The following is a 20,654-nucleotide window of genomic DNA, read 5'->3' on the forward strand; positions in this document are numbered from 1 at the left end:
TTTCCTTCCGCAATACACTGGTACCAGGAGTGGACATAGTTTGCTATTCAGCTTGATCAAAGCACTCTACACCAATGTAACTTCCTGATCTTACTGGTAACAGAACTAAATGTTTCCATGTTCTGCCAAGATGGGTTGCCAGTTATCGGCAGAGGGCTTACATCTGGTAATAATTATTTACTAATTCTGTTTACCTTTTGATCTGGTTTTCAGTGTACAGCTGCAGCTATCAAGGCTATAAGAGAAAGTGGAATGAATCTGAACCCAGAAGTGGAAGGGACGCTAATTCGGGTTCCCATTCCTAAGTAAGTTTGGCTGAAATTAATGTATTTCAGTGAAATGAGGTGATTATCTTTGGAGGGAAACCAGTGCTGTACTAATACTGTTAGGCCAGTATCATACCTCACCTACATCTTTCATCCTAGCAAACCCGTTTTAGATCCAGTTTACTGATTCAGAAATATCTGTTGAGTGTCTCTTATGTGCCAGATGCTGAACATACAGCAAGCAAGCTCAAGACATACCTTGTCCTCATACATTCTGGTTAGAAAGTTAGAACAAACAAGTAGATAAGGTCACTACAGGTAGAAGAAAAGCCAGTGGTGTCTGATAGAGAAGTGAAGAGAATGGTGGTGGCCAGGAGCACCTTGACCCTAGGAGAGCTCTGCAGAGGTAACACTGCTGCTGAGAGCTGGAGGGAAAGGGGTGTCATCAGCTTAGGGGAATCCCGAGCATCATTCCCTTCTGTGAGCAGCAGGATAAAGGCTCTAGATCAGAAAAAGGAAAGGCAGCCACTATAATCTCTAACCTACTTCTTGACAAGCTATTTTTAGCTTTCTAGTTGAAGAGTTTTAGACATAAGAATAGTATGGTGTTAATTCTATAAGGGTGTAGAACTTAAAGACGCTTAGACTCTTATATGTTTTCTCTCTCTCTCTTTCTCTCCTTCTTTGCTGCTTCTTGGTTTGGTGTATTGATTCTGCTTTCTTGCTCATGGCTGGAGCTGTACCATTTGAGTCATATCTGCAGTCCAGCATTTGCTGGTTAGTTGGAGATGGTAATTTTGCAAGACTTTTCTGCCCAGGCTGGCTTTGAACCATGATCCTTCAGGTATCAGCCTCTTGAGTTGTTAAGATTATAGATGTGAACTGCCAGAGCCTGGTGTAGAACTTTAAAGTTTTGGTGAAGTGTATATTATGTTTTAAATTAAAAAAGAAAAGAAAACAGCACTCAGGTGGAGGCAGAAGGAAAGCCTAGTCTACACAATGAAATCTTGTCTCAGGAAAGAAAAATAAAGGAAAAAGAAGACCTTGCATGCTTGAGAAAGAGAAAAGCTAGTGAATCTGAAACTCAGAGTATTAGGAGACTAGTCTGGGTTGGGGATGGTAGAGGCTTCATAGACCCTGGTAGGGATTTGGACTTTATTCTAGTTGTTATGGGAAGCCATTGAAGCAAACGAGTGATCTGATGTGGGCTTTAGGAGCTGCTGGTTAATAACCTGAAAGTAGGGAACAGAGTGGACACAAGAGAACAGTCAAGGGCCAATTGCCTTGTATACGTAAGACAAAAGTCTCAGATTCCAGAGCGGAAGACTTAAATCCCTATTCTATAAAACTATTTGTTGAATTGACTTGTATAGTCATTTAGCAAACATTAAGCACCAAGTACAAGCCAAGTATTTTATCAGTCATGGTGATATAGCAATAAAAACAACAAAGCTGGGCACTGGGGACTCACATCTATAATCCTGGCTACTCTGGAGGCTGAGATCTGAAGATCATAGTTTGAAGGCCAGACTTGGATTCAAAGGAAAGACTATGAGACTCATCTCTAGATAACCACCAGAAAATAGGAAGTGGAGCTGTGGCTCAGAGTGCCTTGAGCAGAAAAGTTTGGGGACAGTACCCAGGCCCTGAGTTCAAGCCCTACGACCGACAAACAACAAAAACAAATTCCCTGTCCTGGAGCTTGCCTAACAGTGGAGTCCATGTAGAATATAGAAAAAGAAATACTATACTGACAAAAAATGAGTAATAGCAGAGAGATTTGGCGGCTGTATTATAGATAGGAGAGTCAAGAAGGAAGTGATATTTGAATGAAGGTAAAGTGAATGAATGAGTGAAACTTTCCAGTTAACATGGAAGGAAAATGGAGTGTAACCCTAATTAGGTTTCTGTTTGTACACTTGTTATCCTTTATTTCTTTAAACATATTGTTTGATTTAACATAGAATTCCTGTCTGGTAGGTATCTTTCTATATGAAATTTAGGCCTGGAAAGTCAAGTAGTGTGGCCATGCTACTTGAGGCTTCACAGCTTATACTGAAGCAGGGACCTAAACCTAGGTTTAGTTGATTCCAAAGCCACATGATAGCACCAAGAACATTTATTTATTATTTAGTTAAAAGTAGAGACATGGTTTCTATGCATTCTAGCCTCTTGTGATACTCTTGGCCTACCTTATCAGGAGCTGGGATTTAAGTGTGTACCATCATACCTTCAGTGAAAGTTAATAACTCTTCATGGGAATTTAATCAACTGAAACTTTTTTTCTTTTTGCCTTAAGGTTAGTAAATGGCTGTCTTGTTCTTTTGTGTTCTCAGTACTTTGTAAGTCTTAATTTATACTCTACTTTGAAACCATGTGAATTGCAAACAGTAGAACCTGGTGTTTCAACAGCATACAGACCTGGTTCAAGACTAGTACCTATTTGATTAGTAGGTTTATTGATTCACTCAACCTGTCTTCTGAGAATGTACATATAACAAGTTCTACTGGGGGCCTAAAGACCTGCTGTTTGCCTTTGTGGCCTTCATAGGCTGTGTGCCAGACCTCTTGTTTATGTTACCTCACGCTGAGTAGGGGAACTTATTATGAACCACAGTTTAGAGACCCAAAATAAATCTTTGAAATTCAGAGAATGTCAGGGACTTCACAAGATTACATAAGGTATAAATGGGCAACAGGACTCGAATCCTGTTTTTCTTTTACTTACTGAGTCGATGAATAATCTGGAAGTGTGAAGTACAGTATGGACATTAGAAAGAAGATTTACAAGTGGAATAGATAGCAGTTAACAGGTTAATTTTCTGCTTCTTTTTCTGTCTATGAGAATTTGGGCGAGCCACCTCATTTCCCTCAGCTGTGCTTTTCTCATATACCAGGTGAAAGTGTTCTTCTCAGCTCTTCTGGGATCCTTAGGAAACTTTGACAGTTCTCTATGAATTTATGTTGCTAAATGTACATTGCTGACTTGGGGTTTTTCAGTTCTAGGTTACATGTTTGCTTCAAAGATCAGGTTGATAAAACATTGCAACTCCTTCAAGAGTTAGTTGTTGCCCTTGGTGTGTTATAAGTAAGTTTGAAGGAACAGTAAGTTTAACTTGAATTTCTAAAGACATGAGGATTTGTTACATTATTTTTTCCATTATTTTATCTTGGTTGACGGGTGTAATCCAAGAGAAAGTTGACAGACCAAAACCGTCTGTTTCTGCAAACCTCATTTTTTATATACTTTGTTCCCTTTGACAAGGTGGTGGGGTCATGAGGCCTCTTGCTGAATTATGTGTTTGGTAGTGTTCCAGATAAAAAAAAATGAATGATCTGTTCTTTATTATAGAGACTGTGTCATGTGAGGGAATAAAAGTTGATTTAGAAGTAAGGGGACTGAGGTTTTTACTAGGTTATGGTAGTAACTTCCATATGACTGGGGCATATCAACCTAGCAGCTTGCTGCCTTTTCAGTTTCTTATTTGTACAGAAGGTGAAATAGCACTTAATGATTGGCAAGAATTGGGTGAGCTTAAGAGAAAATAATTAAATTGTATGATTTCCTTAAAGAAACTGTACAAGTATAGAATGCATTATGATTTCCGTAAGGTGAATTTTCTATTTACTTATAATTTTAGGAAGAAAGGAAGGTGTAAGAAAGGGAGTTAGTTGCTAGAAACTTTCTTTTCTTGACATATATACAAGGGAAAAAAAAACCCAGTTAAATTTCTGTCTTGGTGTCACATTGAATTGAGGTCCAGCTCTTATGTTTTTTAGTTGTCTGACAGCAGAAAACTGTCTTTGCCTCCCTGAGTCTCAAAGCCCATCTGCAAAATTAAAACTTATGGACTTTGTTTTATATAATTATTAGAGAATTTCATTGTGATAATATTCAGGAAGCTTTTGATGTTTATTAAACACATAATGTTAGCAAATGTTTTATTTCTTTCATTTCCTGTCACAAATAGGTAAGAGCATCATTCTCTTTTATGGACAAGGAAACAGAAATTCAGAGAGGTGAAGTATTAGTCTTGGGCCACACAGCTGGAAATTGATGCCAGTTCCTCTTTTTATAGCCTATTAAGATCAGCTCTGAGCCACTATAAGTTTTTCTGTCTCTCTTCAGGCAAAATACTATTGAGCCTCAGTGACTGGCTTATATCTTTCCCCAGTAACTGTAGGTATAGGTTTGCCTTTCTTCCCCAGCCAGTGTTTTTATTAAGAACAGAATAAGATGCACAAGAGATATATTGCTGCGACACTCATGAGTGATAAAGGGGAATGGAAGTGGGTATAGACAGGGTCCAGGTCTGACACCAGTGAAGAAAGGAAAGGAAGATGATTGGATAGGATACTTACTGTGCAGCGAAGCTAAGAGGAACTTTTAGCCAGAGTGCTAGGGTGCTCCTGAGCAAAGATAACCTGTGAAAGAGCCCTTCTTTGATCATAATAGTCTGACTATAGTGTATTCTGCCACACAGAGCCATTGGCCTGGAGCAGCTCAGGGAATGTGGTCTTGGCATGATGTCAGCCTGGATGTTATAGAGGATCTGACAATTTGGTAGCTGGAAACTGTGGGGGTTATACTTCTCCAAGCCCTGAGATCCCATCTGAGGCATATACCTCCCACTGCAGTCAGTGACTCCAAGTAGGATGCTCAATTTATTGTTGGTGGTTGTGGGGCTTGAATTCAGGGCTAGATCTGTCCCTGAGCCTCTTTGTGCTGAGGGCCAGCATTCTACCACTTGAGTCACAGAGACTTTCCTGCCCAGGTTGGCTTCGGACCGCTATCCTCATATCTCAGCCTCCTGAGTATCCAGGATTACAAGCATAAGCCACTGGCACCCAACTTGCTTAAATTTTTGAAGCTGACAGCCCTTCCTTATCTGTAAAATAAGAATAATGTCTGTGGGTTTTTTTTTTTTTAATTCTAGGTTATCCTACATGAGGATTCATGTGGGAGGCATGTCTCAGGTACTTGACATATTTTAGTTCTTTCTTTTATAGTGTCTGTCATTCTCTAATTCACCAGGCTAGTTTTTGGAATCCTCTCTCTCTTTTCTGATTATTTGGGAGTCAAACCAAGGATATTTTATTCTGTTGCTGAATTCTCTTTTTGTCTTCAATGCTCTTTTCTGTCTCTTTCTCCCTAACCTCTCTCCCAGCCCCAAGTTTATAAGCAAGCTTGCTTGGTTGCTTGCTTGTCTGTCTCTGTCTGTCTGTCTGTCTCTCTCTCTCTCTCTCTCACACACACACACACACACACACACACACACACACACACTTTTAGGAATGGGAAGAATTGAGTAATTATGTTGTAATTATCATGGAGTTTAAGTTGCTCAGGAACACTGTAGTTTGATTGTTAATAAGCACTTGGTTTGTTCTTTGCATGTGAATTATGGTGAACAAGACCTCCTGGAAGGTATATCCCAAATAGGACAATCTAGTGACTGGTCCTGCCTGTGCTGTGAGATTTGTTGTATTTTCTGTGAGGGACTCTTTACTTTGTACTCTCTTACCACAGAACTGCTCTTCAAGGCCTCACCACCACTGGATAGTTAGATATTTGCTGTCATCATCTCCCTCTTTTCTTCTGGGCATTGTTGAAGACATGATGCCTATACTTAGCAGACTTTGTTCCCAGGGGATAGAAGGCAAATTCTAATTAGAGTCACAAGGTAGCTTCCCAAGTAACAACAGTTTTAAAAGGCTCTGCGTTATAGTTTCTTCAGGAAAAAATTCTGTTTCTCTCTATTACATGCTGAAGAGCAGTTTGTCATGAATGCTGGCCAGGATTTTCTGGGTGAGGCAGGGTAGGAGGGTTCCCAGGCAGAGTTGGATGGGGAGGGGAGGCTGCTGTGCGGCCAAGGAACTGATAGGGGGAAGAACTCAAGGGATCAAAAAGCTCTAAAAAGAAAACCAATAAAGGGCCTGTGCCCTTCGGTGAGATATTTCAGCTCTCGGAGCCTTAGTTTGTAAGTTGGGGTAATAGCAACACTTAACTTCTGCGAAGGTTTGTTGGGAGAGGGCTGTGAAGTAGCTCTGGTAGGGCCCTTGCCTGACATGAAGAAGCCCCTGGGTTCAGTCTCAACCACAATGGGGTAGGTGGGGACTAGGAGGATAAACTCCTGTGAAGGAGAAAGGGGAGAGAGAGCAGGAAAGCAGATTAGACAGGAGAACCATTAGAAGGCAGTACGGAGGAAAACAGAAAGAGGCTTAATATAAGTGATTTTTTTTTTTTTGCCAGTCCTGGGGCTTGAACTTGGGGCCTGAGCACTGTCCCTGGCTTCTTTTTGCTCAAGGCTAGCACTCTACCACTTGAACCACAGCGCCACTTCTGCCTTTTTCTGCTTATGTGGTGTTGAGGAATCGAACCCAGGGCTTCATGCATGCTAGGCAAGCATTCTACCACTAAGCCACATTCCCAGCCCAATATAGGTGATTTTTAAAAATTAGTCATAACGTTTTCTGTCCTGCAACCTTTTCTACCTAAAGTTAATGGTTCAGGGCAGCTTCACCTTCACAGCCCTGAGGAAGATGTCCTGACAATACTGTTCAGTGATGAGGACTAAAGAGATTGAGGCTTTTTAACAGTTTTGTTGAAATCTTAATTCATCACTACAAGAATGCCAAGTCTGGCTTTTAGTATGTCCACAGAGGTGTACAGCCATTACCACAATCAATCATAGGACATTTTCACTGTCACATACCAAAAACCTGGTACCATTAGCAGTCACAGTCTACCGAAGTATGCCCACATATCCTTCTGGGATAGGCATAGTCAGCTACTAATTTATTGCCAATCTCTAATTTTCCTATTCCAAACATTTCATATAAATGAAATAAAGTCTGCGGTTTTTTGTGATTGGCTTCTTTCATTCAGCATACTGTTCTCAGGGCTCATCAACACAGTAACATGTACCAGTGCTGTGTGATTGAAAAATAATATTTTATTCTTCAGATATATACCACATTTTATTTATCAGTTTGCCAGCTAAGGAACACTTTGATAATTTCTCCTTTTTTAGCTACTGTGAATAATGCACTGTGAATATTGTACAAGTTTTTGTGGGAACATGTTTTTAATTTTCTTGGATATATTCCTAGTAGTAGAATTGCTGGGTTATATTGTAACTCTTAATTTTTGAGGAACTGCCAGATGTTTCTATAGGCACTTCCCATTTTATATCCCTATAAACAATATATGAAAATTCCAGCTTCTTACCTCCTTGCCAATACTACTGTTATCCTAATGGTATGAAGTGATATCTCATGCTTTTTATTTGCTTTCCTCTAGTGACTAGTGTTAATGGCTATCTTGTCATGTACTTGTAGCCATTTGTATTTTCCTTAGAAAAAATGTCTGTTCAAATTCTTTGCCCATTTTTGGATTGGTTAGTTTCTCCTTTAATTGTTGAGTTGTGAATACTCTATATTCTGGTCACCAATCTCTTATCAAATAGATAATTTTCACCTCTCCCTCTCTCTCTCTGTCTCTTTCTCTCCCCTCCTCCCCTCCCTCTCTCTTTGGTCCTGGGCATTGTCCCCTAGCTTTTTTGCTCAAGGCCAGCACTCTACCACTTTAGGCGCTATGGCTCAAGTGGTAGAGTGCTAGTTTGAGCAAAAAGAAGCCAGGGACAGTGCTCAGAGTTCAAGCCCCAGGACTGGCAAAAAACAAACAAAGAAAACTCAACTTGTAAAAGATGCATATGTTAACCTACACACACACACACACACACACACACACACACACACACACACACACACACGTTGGCTTATGATAGTTTGATGTAAGATTTTTTTTTTTTACTACTTAGAAACACCTTTTCTGAAATGGATAAAATACAAAGAAGGAAACTAGGGGTCAGAAAGTTTGTTGCAAAGGTCACAGATTAGGAATTGGGGGAGCCATTATTCAGTTTTGAATCCATTTGCTTCCAGAGCCCAGTTCTTGCCATACTATTGCATTGCTGCTCAGGCTGATGACATGGGCCCCTGGGCCAGCCACTATATTGCCTTATAGATCTAGTTACCGGAATGGTATATATAACTTACACATTCCAGGAAATATCAGTAATTCTCATTTCTTACATAGCCCATACATATATAGTAATCTTGAGAGGAAAAAAAAATCAAGGAAGAATGCCTGGTGATGTAATGGGCTAATTTTCTGACTTGGACTGGTATGTCCACAAAATTTCCCTTGAAGCAGCTGTAGCTGTTTTTTCTTCCTGTTTATCCTTACAATCTGCTTGCCATGTTGCTTTATAGGTCCATTCATTGTCCAGGTTGAGGTCAGTGTTCTGTTTGCTTTGACCATCTTGTCATCTAGTCCTGGAGATTCCACGTAGTTTTGGGATGCCTGTCTTGTCCTGTTTTAGCTTTGCTTCCCACCTGGACTGTGGTTTTTTAGAAGTGCCTCCTGCTGTTGCACATCCCAAGAATGTGGGGCAGGGCCACCCTCCAGGCACTGATGTGCTGACTGAAGCACTGAAAGAAGTACAGTCAGCAATCAAGAGTCTGGGCAGAGAAGAGAGTTACCATCAACACTTAAGTAAACTTGCACACAAATGAGGCTCCTTCTCTCCCTGCCCCTCCAGGATTTTCTTCCCTGTGTTTCATGCACTACTTTACAGTACCTAGTGGTAGTTGCTGTAGGGAAAACCATTTATTCCATTGTATTCACCTATAGTGAGTTCCTCTTTCCTTTCTCCCCATTACTCTTGGACGTGTAGGGGAACTGGGGGGCATCAGTGAGATATACATATCTCAGCAGATTTTAATGGATGAGTCATTCTCGTCTTACTAATACCTCTAGTCAAAATAGCTACTAGATTTATCTAACCAACAAATGTACAGGAAGTACAGCAGAAGACCTGGAACTCAGGAGTCAAGCTATTCTGGGTTCAAATTCCAGGTCTGTCAGGAATAGGCAGAGTTCTTGATCTGAACCTCTGCTTTGCAATCTGTAAAACTCAGGTAATAAGAATCCTAATGTCTGGGGTTTTTGTGAGGGTCACTGAGCTTGCATCAGCTCAGTGCCCAGTCATTGAAAGGGCTCTGCAAGTGTTATTGTTACAATTATGAGACGGGTACAGATAATAGCAGGGCCAGATGAAGAGGCATATATAAACCAGCTGGTTAGGATACTACTGCGAAGGTCCTTCCATAGCTCCTTCCCTTCTTTTATTTTTTTTCATAGCATGTTTCTTTTATTATACAATTTGTTTACTGTCTTGTTATCTGTCCTTTATTAGAACATGGATGCTTTTAGAAGAGAGAAAGAACTCTGTCCGTTTTATTCATTCCAGTATCGCTGGAATAGGGCTTACCATGTAGGAAGTATACAGAATGAAGGAATGTGAGCGCTCACTGCGTGTATGTGCCTACTGTGGTTCCTGATGCTATTCATATATTAGCTGACACATTCAGTCTTTTCTCTTAAACAGTCCTTTCAGAGTGTTAATAATCCCCTGTTTTATAGAGGAACAAAGTAAATCACAGAAGGAAGTTCTTTGTGCCCCATATCACACAGCTCATAAGTGAAAGAACAAGTGGTCTTTTTCCAGAACGTGTTTATAGCTCAGAACCTGAGCTTGTATGTTAAGCTCTCTCTTAGTAGTATAGAGGATTGAACCCAGAGCCTCACAGGTAGTAGGCAAGTGTTCTACAACTGAGCTACACACCTAGCCCACCACGAAGTCCGTTATCTTGTAATTGACAGCTTAAATATGAATACTTTCATATGCAGTTCTTTGATCATCATCTATCATTTGCTCAGAACCCTATGGAGAAAAGGAACATTTTTAACCCCACTCTAGCCCCTAGCCCTTCATTTGACTGTTGTGAAAATAATACCATATAGTGTTTGTATGCACTTGTATATTTATTAACTTGTTTAATCCTTGTAACAATCTGTCTAAGTGAATAGTATTATATATACTGACAGGAAAACTGAAACAGAGGTTAATTTATTTGCTCAGAGCCACATAACAGAAATGGTAGATCTGGGCTTTAAACAGAGATTTCCCTCTATTATTGCTTCATTAAACACAAAGACACTGTCCAATTATTCAGCTTGGCATTGAGAATCAGGTCTGTGTTGATCACCAAACCTAGGCCTGCTCTTACCTGTGTGGGAACTGGGGCAAGAATTTTGTCTACCTGTCCCAAGGCTTGGATTCCATCCTGGGTGATAATGAAGGAGGAGTAACTCAGTCAAGGTCACCTCTGGCCTCCTATTTCTTTTTCTGTCCTGAGGGGCTATGTTTCAGGATGGTTTAGCCAGGCTCACCCTTTGAAATCAAGTAACCAGTGGGGTCCCAGAGAAAACTAAAATTACTACTGAGAGGTAAAAGTATTTCTCAAATGCATGATTACTCTATGTCTTTATGAGACATTAATATATGTAAGACAGGCCAGTGGAAGGGAAGGGGGTAGGGCACCTGGAAGCATAGGAAATCTGGCTGGGCTGCACAAACAAAGACATTTCCTTCAGGGCCAGTGGCCTCGAGGCACTGGGCAGCTACCTCCAATAAACAATGAAGCAGGGCACATGTCTGCTGATTGTGGGCCCTTGCTCTGACTGAGGAATCTCCCTAGGACCCCATGTGGAGGTAGCTGGCTTGAGAAAGAGGAACTGTCAGAAATGTGTTTTGATGTGCCATTCTCTAGAGTGCAGCTTCCTTCCCCCTTAACTTCCTCCCTTCCCCCAGCCACTGGCGCAAAAGCGATGGTCTCTGTGGCTCCCACTGCCACTCCTGTGGCTGCTCTCTGTTCCCCTGCTGTCCCTTTCTGCTCACCATCCACTCCATGGGCCAAATTCCAAGTGATCAACTGCTTTCGGAAACACACCCTTGTTGTCTCCAAGACCTGGGGATTCTGTAGGAAGAATAATAGTGCAGCCACCCTGCATTGAGCTCCTGCGGTGCATGCCCTTGGCAAGATGCCAGGCCTTTGCTCCTCATCATTCCTTTTAATCCTCACATCTACACTCCGGGTTATATCCATTCCATACATGAGAAAACAGAAGACACCGAGTAGCGTCTTCAAAGTTCTGAAGCTAACAAGTTGGCAGAACTGGGATTCTAACTTGGGTCTTGACTTTAGATCATGTGTGTCCTAGGTTTAAAAAGACCCTTTGAGAAATGATCAAAGATCTTCCTAAAGTTGAGTGTCTCCCTGGAACTGGTACTTGCTAATTGCCCAAAAGTGAGCAAAGCTTCCTGTGCTGGCGTGTAGCTTTGTCTATGTGTCCCATGTGGTTGAAACAATAGGAAATATCACTTTAGTCAGTGGGATCCTCTGTTGTGTTAGTTACCAGTGGGTCATGCCCTCTGCTTATTGTTCATAGGAACATGCCCCGGGAGCTTTGCAGGAATGCTCTCTACCAGGATGTTACTGGAAGATCTGTCTGGCAGAACTTGTACAAAGTATGACCCTGCCAGCTCAGGCCAACCCCCTCCTCATGCCAGGAGGCGCTCTAGCCCTTGCAACAAAAGCTATCACCTTCATCACTGAACCAAGAAGCTGCTACAGGATGGGTCTTGATTTCCCATCCCCCTGCCTGCTTAGGAACTTCTGTGCAATCTCTCCCATGTACTTAGATGTGGTCTATACATTGATGTCGACTCGAAAGTCTGGTAAAAATTTCCCTTGTCACCTGAAACTCTCCTGTGATGTACTATGTTCATTGGAACAATCTACCAAAATCTACCCCCTCCACTTATAGAAATTATAAAGTATATACTAAAAATGTAACTATTTTAGTCAGTAACCTTAACTCACATTGTTTTACTGCCAATCTCCAAAATACCTTTTATCCTGCTAAACTGAAACTCTGTATCCATTTGAAAAGTCTTCATTTCACTCTTTCCTCCTCATTTTCCTTTTCCTATCAGTGGTAAAGGCTGTTTTTCTGCTTTTAAGAATTTGACAGCTAGAAGTAGAAGTATGGCTCAAGTGGGTAGAGTACTAGTTCAAGCCCTACTACCAGCAAAAATTAAACAAAAAGAAAACTCTATATAAAATGGAACTATAGAGTATATTTGTGCCTTTGAATCTTTTATTTCACTTACCATAGTCTTAAACTTTATTCATGTGTGACACAACTCAGAATATCCTTTTTTTTTTTTTAAGGCTGAATGGTATTCAGTATATGTTTTTACTTTAGTATGACATTGAAGGGCCTGTGTAGCCTTGCCCTTGCCAACCTCTTGAACCTCCTTATTTGAGATATTTATCCTCTTCTCTGGCTTTTTTTTTTCAGTCTTTTCTGGAGACAAAATACCTTTTACATGTGTTTCCTTCCCTTTGGTGAGAATGATCTCCTACCATCTCTCCTTGTTCTTCTTAACTTAAATGTTTAGCTTAAATATTTTGACATTTAGTTTCTGGGATCCCAGGATTGATCTGATAACTTTGCTAATTATTTTCAAAGAACTCTATATGTCTTTTTTTTTTTTTAATCTCAGGGCATGGGCACTGTCCCAGAGCTTCTTCGTGCTCAAGGCTAGTGCTCTACCACTTTGAGAATCACTTCCAGCTTTTTTGAGTCGTTTATTGGAGATAAGATTGAGAGAATCTTCCCCGGCTGGCTTTAAGCCATGATCTTTAGATCTCAGCCTCCTGAGTAGCCACTGGTGCTCAGCTAACTCTATGTCTTTACAGCGTTTATTAGAACTGTAGTTACTTAATAACTATTCACTATGTATGTGTTTAATGTCCATCTTCCTTGCTAGACTATGTGTCTTTAAGGTTATATCCCTTATTTCTGCCACAGTGACCCAGTAAACAGTTGTTGAATGAAGCCCTAACTTGAATGTATGAATGAAGAATGAAAGAATGAGAAGATTTCAGGGCTATCTGCAGAAACATTTAAATTCTAAAATGTGTATGAGATGATAAATTGCTCATTAAAGCCATCTTGCTGAAGTGTAAACCTTGTTCTGTTAATTCTCTTGGATAAAGCTTTCAGCCTTGTGGAGGTTACTGAAACCTAAATAGCCGCAAAAGACAGTTCACATTTTCTGAGTGTTTATTTTTTATCAGAATAAGCTTGACGCTGGCTACTTTCCAGGTATTATTTCCTGAGTCTCAGTGATAACTCTGAAATGGAACTGCTGTTTTGTTTGTTTCGTTGTCTTAAACTTCTTTTTCCAGATGAGAAACTAAAGCTCAGAGGGTTTAAATAACTGGCTTAAGGCCACTCGGCTTGGAAGTGACAGGCTCAGAGTGGCACAAAGCTTGGCTTTGTAGTTTGGATAGAACTGTGCCCTCCCCTCAGCCAGCACCTTCCGATCATCAACTGGTGCTCATTTAGAAAATTTATAGAATTTATCATGTAAATGGACCTCCGCTTTGGTTTTTTTTTTTTAAAGCCTGAGCTTTGTGGCTTGTAAAAACTCTAGGCTTGCAGAACAAATGCACATTGGTGTACCCTTACCAGCCTTGTTCTTCTGCCATTACATTTCTTCCTGTTCTCCTGTGCTTCTCCCCCAAATGCCCTCTCTTGTCTTCTGAAGCTAACAGCTCAGCATGTACTCTTGTCATTTTCCAGATCTCAAAGCAAAAGATTTGTGCTATAATTCTGCATGCTCCTTCCAAGAGAGAAGGTCCTAGCAGCATTCCTGGTCTTTGTAAGTACTGTAGTAGCCTACAGATTTGTGTTCACTGGTCTCTAGAATAGTTGACCAGGCCTGTCCCCTCTCTGGAGTGCCCAGAGTCTGGCCATGAGTACTTGCTTGATAAGCTGATTATTTTGGAGGCTCAGAACTGAGCACCTCAGTTCAAAAATCAGAAAAAAGCCAGGCATTTTACCCAGCTACTCAGGAGGTTAAGATGTGAAGGATCATAGTTTGAAACAAACCTGGGCAGAAAGTCTGTGTGATTATCTCAAAAATAGCTAGTAAAAAAGCTAGGCTGGAGGCTTGGCTCAGGTGACAGAGTGCCAGCCGAGCCAGCAAGCTGAGCAAGTGTGAGACCCTGAGTTCAAACCCCAGTATCACGAGAAAAAGAGAAAGAGAGAGAGATGCTTAAGTTCACACACAGATCCCTAAAAATGGAAGATGCAGATGATCAGATGTATTAATCACTGGTCTGGAAAGAAATTAAAATATTTCCATAATATAATATGTTCCTTTTCTAAAACAGATGTGCCCTTATTGTTTCATGAGGAAGTTATTAAATGTGTTTGATTAAAACACTCATAAATACTGTATGCGGCCATCTTTGCTTATACTTTATGTTCCTGTATCCGTTTCTCTAGTTACCCTGTCAGATGTCTTTTTGTCTTCATTTACAGGTAAGGAAACTCAGGTTCAGAAAGATAAAGTGGCTCTTGCTACCTTTCAGCTTGGGTACAGTGTGCATTTGCATTTGCCCTTCCTCCTCTCAGTACACCCTGACTCATATCCAGCATCCTTGCTGCTTGTGATGACTATTTCAATTCTGAGACACATTTTATTTCTTTTACCTGCTTCAGTGGTACTAGGAATTAAGCCTCTCGCTTGCCAGGCAGGCAGTCTGCCACTTAAGTCACATACTCCTAGCACTTTTGTGCTTTTTTAAGCCTTCAGCTTCTCTGGGACCACCACTCCCAGCTTATTGATTGAGATGAACATCTTGTTGACTTTTGTCCTGGCTGGCCTGGAACTGTGATTGTAGACAAGTGCCACTGTACCTAGCCTATTTTGTTTTTTTGAGATAGGGTCTTACTGTGTAGGAAATGCTGGCATAGAATTTGGAATCTCTCTGCTTCAGCCTCCCTAGTACTGGGATTACAGGCTTGTAACACCACACCCAGCTAAATAGGTATTTTTGACATTGTCAAAATAATAATTATCCCCTACTACAGCTAGAAATTGGTATTACTAATACAGTAATGTCATGCTTATATTAATAAATACAAATGATATGTTGTAATAAAGCCAAATTATATATAATGAATTCATTTTCTTTATGTACCCTTTAAAAAAAATTTTTTTTCTGTCAGTCTTGGGGCTTGAATTCTGGGCTTGGTCGCTGTCCCTGAGCTCTTCAGCACTCTACCACTTTCAGCCACAATACCGCTTCTGGTTTCCCAGTGGCTAATTGGACATAAGAGTCTTACGGACTTTCTGCCCAGCCTGGCTTTGAACTGGGATCCTCTGTCTCTCAGCCTCCTGAAATAGCTAGGATTACAGGCATGAGCCACCAGTGCCTGGCCCTTTTAGAACTTTTGTGCTTTTAAAAGTATTATTTTTTTCTTCCGTTTAAAACACAAGCATTGAAAAGAAAAATAGTTAGATAAAAATTTTCATTAAGGGTTACTTAACCTATTTAAAATTCTGTAAAAAAGATTGAAATACTTGGTCTTTTGAGAAACGTTTTAAAGGTTTCTTACAATCAGATTCATTTATTTTCTGCCCCTCCTAGTATTTCAACAGGATTAAGTTTTTTGAATCAGTGGACCGTTTTAATTTTCCTTTCCCTTCCTTATACTGACATATGCTTTGGCAGAACAAGAAAGAGACCTAAACATGTCAGCATGATTTTTGTTCAGTGAATTAAAAACCATAAAAGTAACAAGATCTGATCCAAATCCCTAAACTCCTGACATGGTGGTTTTGTCCTTTTCAGTCCTAAGATTCATATTACTGACTTTGAAAAGCTTTCTGCCTGGAAGCTGAAGTGCGTGATTTATTTGAAATAGATTATAAGGGGTAAGCAACATGGAGGAGTAGAAAGAATAGAGGCTAGCATGATTTGGATTTGAATTCCAGTGCTGTCACTCAGGCACACGCACAAGTCACTTAACAACTCAGAGTCTCTGTTTCCTCAGTGGAAAATGAGGGTTTGCTTTGAAGAGTTGTGTGAGGATAACTTGAGATAACATACTTAGTACTTGACATGGTATAGAGTTAATAATAATAGTAATGAAAACCAGTTTTACTTAGAGAACACTTTCTATTAGTTGAATTTGGGAGAATTTATTTATAACACAACTGTCCACTTTGTCTTCAGAGCTTTTCCTTCCTCAAAATAATCTTATTTTTAAAATTTTTGTTATGAGAGAAAATGTCAGGTAAATACCACTTAATGTTTAGTGGCTGATCATGGACCCAGAACATGGGATTGCCCTTTCTCAACAAGAACCACATTGATTGGAGGGTCACGAAACGTGCCAGTGGTGACCATTTCAGGATAGAAGAATTTCATTGTACTGCAACCAGTGACTTGAGATGGGAGGACATCCTTACCTTGACTGAATGTGATTTTTTTTTTCTCCTAATACCAGGGTTTGAAAATAGATCCATGCTGAGTTCAAACTCTTGAGTTCACTTGAAACACACCTTCAAAGTGTTTTGCTGTTTGTTTTGGAGATGAAGTTTCATAAACCTTTTGCCTAAGCTGGCTTCAAACTGTGATCCTCCAGATATCAGCCTCGTGAGTAGCTAGAATGATAGCTACTGGGGTTTAGCCTAGGTGTGACTTTGAATAAAATACCAAACTTGTTGGACCTCATTTTATTCACCAATATAATGGGGTTTCATAGTCTCTTTATAAATGATCCCTTTATTAGACCTTCTAGGATATGGCTTTTCAGACTTTCTCTTGTGACTCATTTTTAAGAAGATTTTTTAAATTAGCATACATTAGTTATACAAGGAGGATTTCACTGTGACATTTCCTCACACGAATACAATGTTCCCATCAACCTCATCCCCTCTCTTATCCCTTTCTCTCCTCTTCTTGAAATAATTTTTATTTTCACATATGCATATAAAGTACTTGAACCTTGTCACTTATTTTCTTGGTTATCTGTGCTCACATCTGCAAATGAAATATGATTTCTTTTACCTCGTAAAGCTTTAATACATGCTCTTTCCTTCTGGAAATCTTCTTTGCCCTGCCAGTGCAGATAACTTAGACTGCTTCTCCAGGTCTAGAGAGAACAGTTGTTTATTTCTTGCTCATGCTGCCTGTTCAATTCTGTTGACCATAGTTATCCTGGGTCCTGAGCTGATGGAAGCTCTATCTCCAGGTATACGGTGGCCAAGGGAAAGGAAGTGAGGTGAGACCCATCACTTCTGCTCACTTCTCATTGGCCCATGCAAACTGTACAGGCTGACTTCAGAAGAAGTGGAGACATGCATTCCTGCTATGTGTCCCAGAGGACGAGAGCAAGAATATGGGTGAACAGCAGTGAACACTGGTCACCCTAACATTTAGATACCATTTCTCTGGGGAAATCTTCCCTTACTGCCCTCTTCCTAAACTTGGGCCGCTCCAGCTGAGTGAGCTGAGCTGCTTCTCCTATGGCACCTTGTCCTTCCCCATTGGCCTTACTGTAGCACTTATCAGTCTAATAAATGCCCCTTGTCTCTCTCCTTGAGAGCAGGTCAAAGGTCTGTCACTTTCACCCTAGTTCACTCAGAGCCCAGCTTTGGTCTTAGTAGGGAGTAAGTAGCACTCAGTTTGTGCAAGATCCAGAAAGGAAGGCAGAACAGATGTGCTGAAGTTGCTTTGGTAGATTGTCATGAAGATCAAATAAATATAAAATAATAACTGACTAGTGGTGGTTGTAAGGATCTTTGTCAAAAGTGCCAGTCCTAATGCTTTATTGTCAGCCTCAGTTTGCTCATATGAGGGAAATGCTAGTAGTAAAAACAGTAACTTATTACAGAATAATGGATTTCATTATGACATTTTCAAACATGTATACAATATTCTTCAGTCATACTTGCTCCCCATCATCTCCTTCTCTTGTTCCCATCTCTTTCTTCCTGGATCCCTCTAATTTCCCCTTTGCATATTCATGTCTTTTTGTTGGTTGGTTGGTTGGCTTGTTTTTAAGTCCATATTCTACTTAGGAGAGAAAACATGACATACTTGTTTTTCTGACTCTGGCTTATTCTACAAAACAGTATTCCTACTGACTTTTCTTGGCTAACTCACCAGGAACTGTGAAGACATCAGCTGACAAGTGAAGTTATAGGGTATTGAGCTGGTAGACAAAGTGATGTTGGATTCTTGGATGGAGGTTAACGTATAGAGTGATTTTGTTGTGGTTTTGTTGTTGTTTACTTGCTTGTTTCTCTTTTATCAGAGTAAGCAGGGAACACAGGGAAATGCTGGTGAAACTGGCCAAACAGAACACCAACAAGGCGAAAGACTCTTTACGGAGGGTACGCAGCAACGCAATTAATAAGCTGAAGAAATCAAAGGACAAGACCTCAGAGGATACCATTAGAGTCATAGAAAAGCAGGTACTGTCACCAACAGCTGTAGTGTGTCTGACCCAAGGAATCATTTGTTCAGTTAATAAATCAGAATACCTCTGATCATTTCATTTGTTCAGTTTATTCTTTTTTTTTTGCCAGTCCTGGGCCTTGGACTCAGGGCCTGAGCACTGTCCCTGGCTTCCTTTTGCTCAAAGCTAGCACTCTGCCACTTGAGCCACAGCGCCACTTCTGGCCATTTTCCATATATGTGGTACTGAGGAATTGAACCCAGGGCTTCATGTATACAAGGCAAGCTCTCTTGCCACTAGGCCATATTCCCAGCCCTCATTTGTTCAGTTTAATCAGAGCCCCTTTGGTCCTTAGTCGTCATTGACTAAGTCTGTTCTAGATGACACAGGGCTCTGTGCCAGACCCCAGAGGACCCACAGGAGAAGACAAGATGCTAGAGCTTTTACTGTGCACCAGCCTCTGTGCTGAGCCCTTCTTCCTCATCACTACAAAACTCTGAGATAGGGGTTAGGGTTACAGCTCAATGCTCAGTGGCAGAATACTTTCATAATATGCAGAAGGCCCTGGGTTCGATCCCCAGCATTCAAACAACAACAAAAACTGTGAGGTATAGGTAGTGAGACAGGTTCAGTAATGTGGCCAAGTCACACTATTGGTAAGTGGTAGAGATGGGATCCAGACAAGGACAGACAGATTTCAGAGCCCACTTGCTAACACTCTTGTCTGACTTTCTGGCTTCCGAGAAGTGAGCACTTATGATCTCAGTGTGCTGAGTGGTGACACTTGAGCGAATCCTAGAATAATTCCTGGAATAAACTATGGAGAGAAGAGGAGGAATGGTAGGACAGCATGTGCATGGTATGGTAGTAGAGAATCACTTGTTCACCTAGGTCAGTGGGGCCTGCGCCTTGGATGAGGCTAGGGAATGAACAGAGAAGGCAGTGACCACATCACAGAAGGTCTTTTAGACCACACTTGGGAATTTAACTTTGTCTAGAGGTTTCCGTGTCTACTGTGCATCTAGCTCACTCACCTGTAGCTACAATAATGCTGTGTAGCAGCTACTCCAAAACTTGGTGATTTACAGTATCAAAGCATTATTTTGTGTTCACGTTTCTATGGGCCACACATTCTTTTGGAATATGTAGACTTTGAAAGCTCCCCAGATAATTCTGCAGAAGCTTGTGGAAGGTAGCTATTCTAGACTAGGCTCTCAGTAGGCTTCAGATCTTGGATTGGGCTCCAATCTTTAAGAGTTAATGAGTGTCCTGGGCCATCAGTCCTCAGCAGCAAATGCCCAAGCCTACTGTAAGTTCAGCCACTGACGCACATCTTTTTTTTTTTTTTTTTTTTTGGCCAGTCCTGGGCCTTGGACTCAGGGCCTGAGCACTGTCCCTGGCTTCTTCCCGCTCAAGGCTAGCACTCCGCCACTTGAGCCACAGCGCCGCTTCTGGCCGTTTTTCTGTATATGTGGTGCTGGGGAATCGAACCTAGGGCCTCGTGTATCCGAGGCAGGCACTCTTGCCACTAGGCTATCTCTCCAGCCCACTGACGCACATCTTAAGCACTACTCCTGGAAAAGCCCATTGATTAAAAGCAAGCCACGTGGGCCAAGCCCACTCTCTTTTTGACAAGGAAATGTGTTATCTTCATGGCAGTCTAAGGAAGGCATCTGATGCCCTATTCTGAGATTAAGTTGGTGAATCTGGAGTGGGCCCCGAGAGTTTTTAAAGTTTCCAAGGAGACTTTTGTACAGTAACTCTCCTGAAAGATTTCTTTGATGAGGAGATCACATCTATGTTCATGAGACATGACTGTTGTGGCCAGATAAATAACACTTCAAGGGACAAGACAAGAGGCAAGGAGACTGTTGCAGTAATCCATCCAGGAAGTAATGATTGCCTGAGCCTGAGCAGTACCACAGGGAAGTGAGCTAGGAGGTAAATCTACCATTACTTGGAGTTATGTTTAGTGTCATGTAAAGGGCTTGAGAGGCTCTAAAGCCTGCAATGAAAATGTCATGTAGGAAGGATGAACAGGGAAGCGCTATTTGGGGAACCCCTAGGAGTCCACAGAGTGACTTGGTACTTTCCTTCTGGACTAGCAGTTAGCACACTAGGTGTAGGAGGGCCAGCCAGAACAATTGCCT

General features: G+C 41.1%; 1 protein-coding gene across 3 annotated transcripts in view; it reads left to right on the top strand.

Moving 5' to 3' along the window:
* The window catches only part of Mrrf (mitochondrial ribosome recycling factor), a 54,334-nt gene that overhangs the window by 23,825 nt on the left and 9,855 nt on the right, over positions 1–20,654 (top strand). For 2 of the 3 annotated variants that reach the window (XR_007210334.1, XM_048341311.1), the window contains exons 5-6: positions 214–305; positions 18,361–18,520. Coding sequence is in view for 1 of the 3 variants with exons in the window: in XM_048341311.1 (XP_048197268.1) it covers positions 214–305; positions 18,361–18,520 (252 nt within the window). In the remaining 2 variants the exon portion in view is untranslated. Of the gene's footprint in view, positions 1–213; positions 306–5,203; positions 5,244–18,360; positions 18,521–20,654 lie in introns of all 3 variants that reach the window. The other variant, XR_007210335.1, reaches the window with a different exon arrangement.

The sequence above is a fragment of the Perognathus longimembris genome, chromosome 1 (genome assembly GCF_023159225.1).
Source record: "Perognathus longimembris pacificus isolate PPM17 chromosome 1, ASM2315922v1, whole genome shotgun sequence".
Taxonomy (NCBI): domain Eukaryota; kingdom Metazoa; phylum Chordata; class Mammalia; order Rodentia; family Heteromyidae; genus Perognathus; species Perognathus longimembris.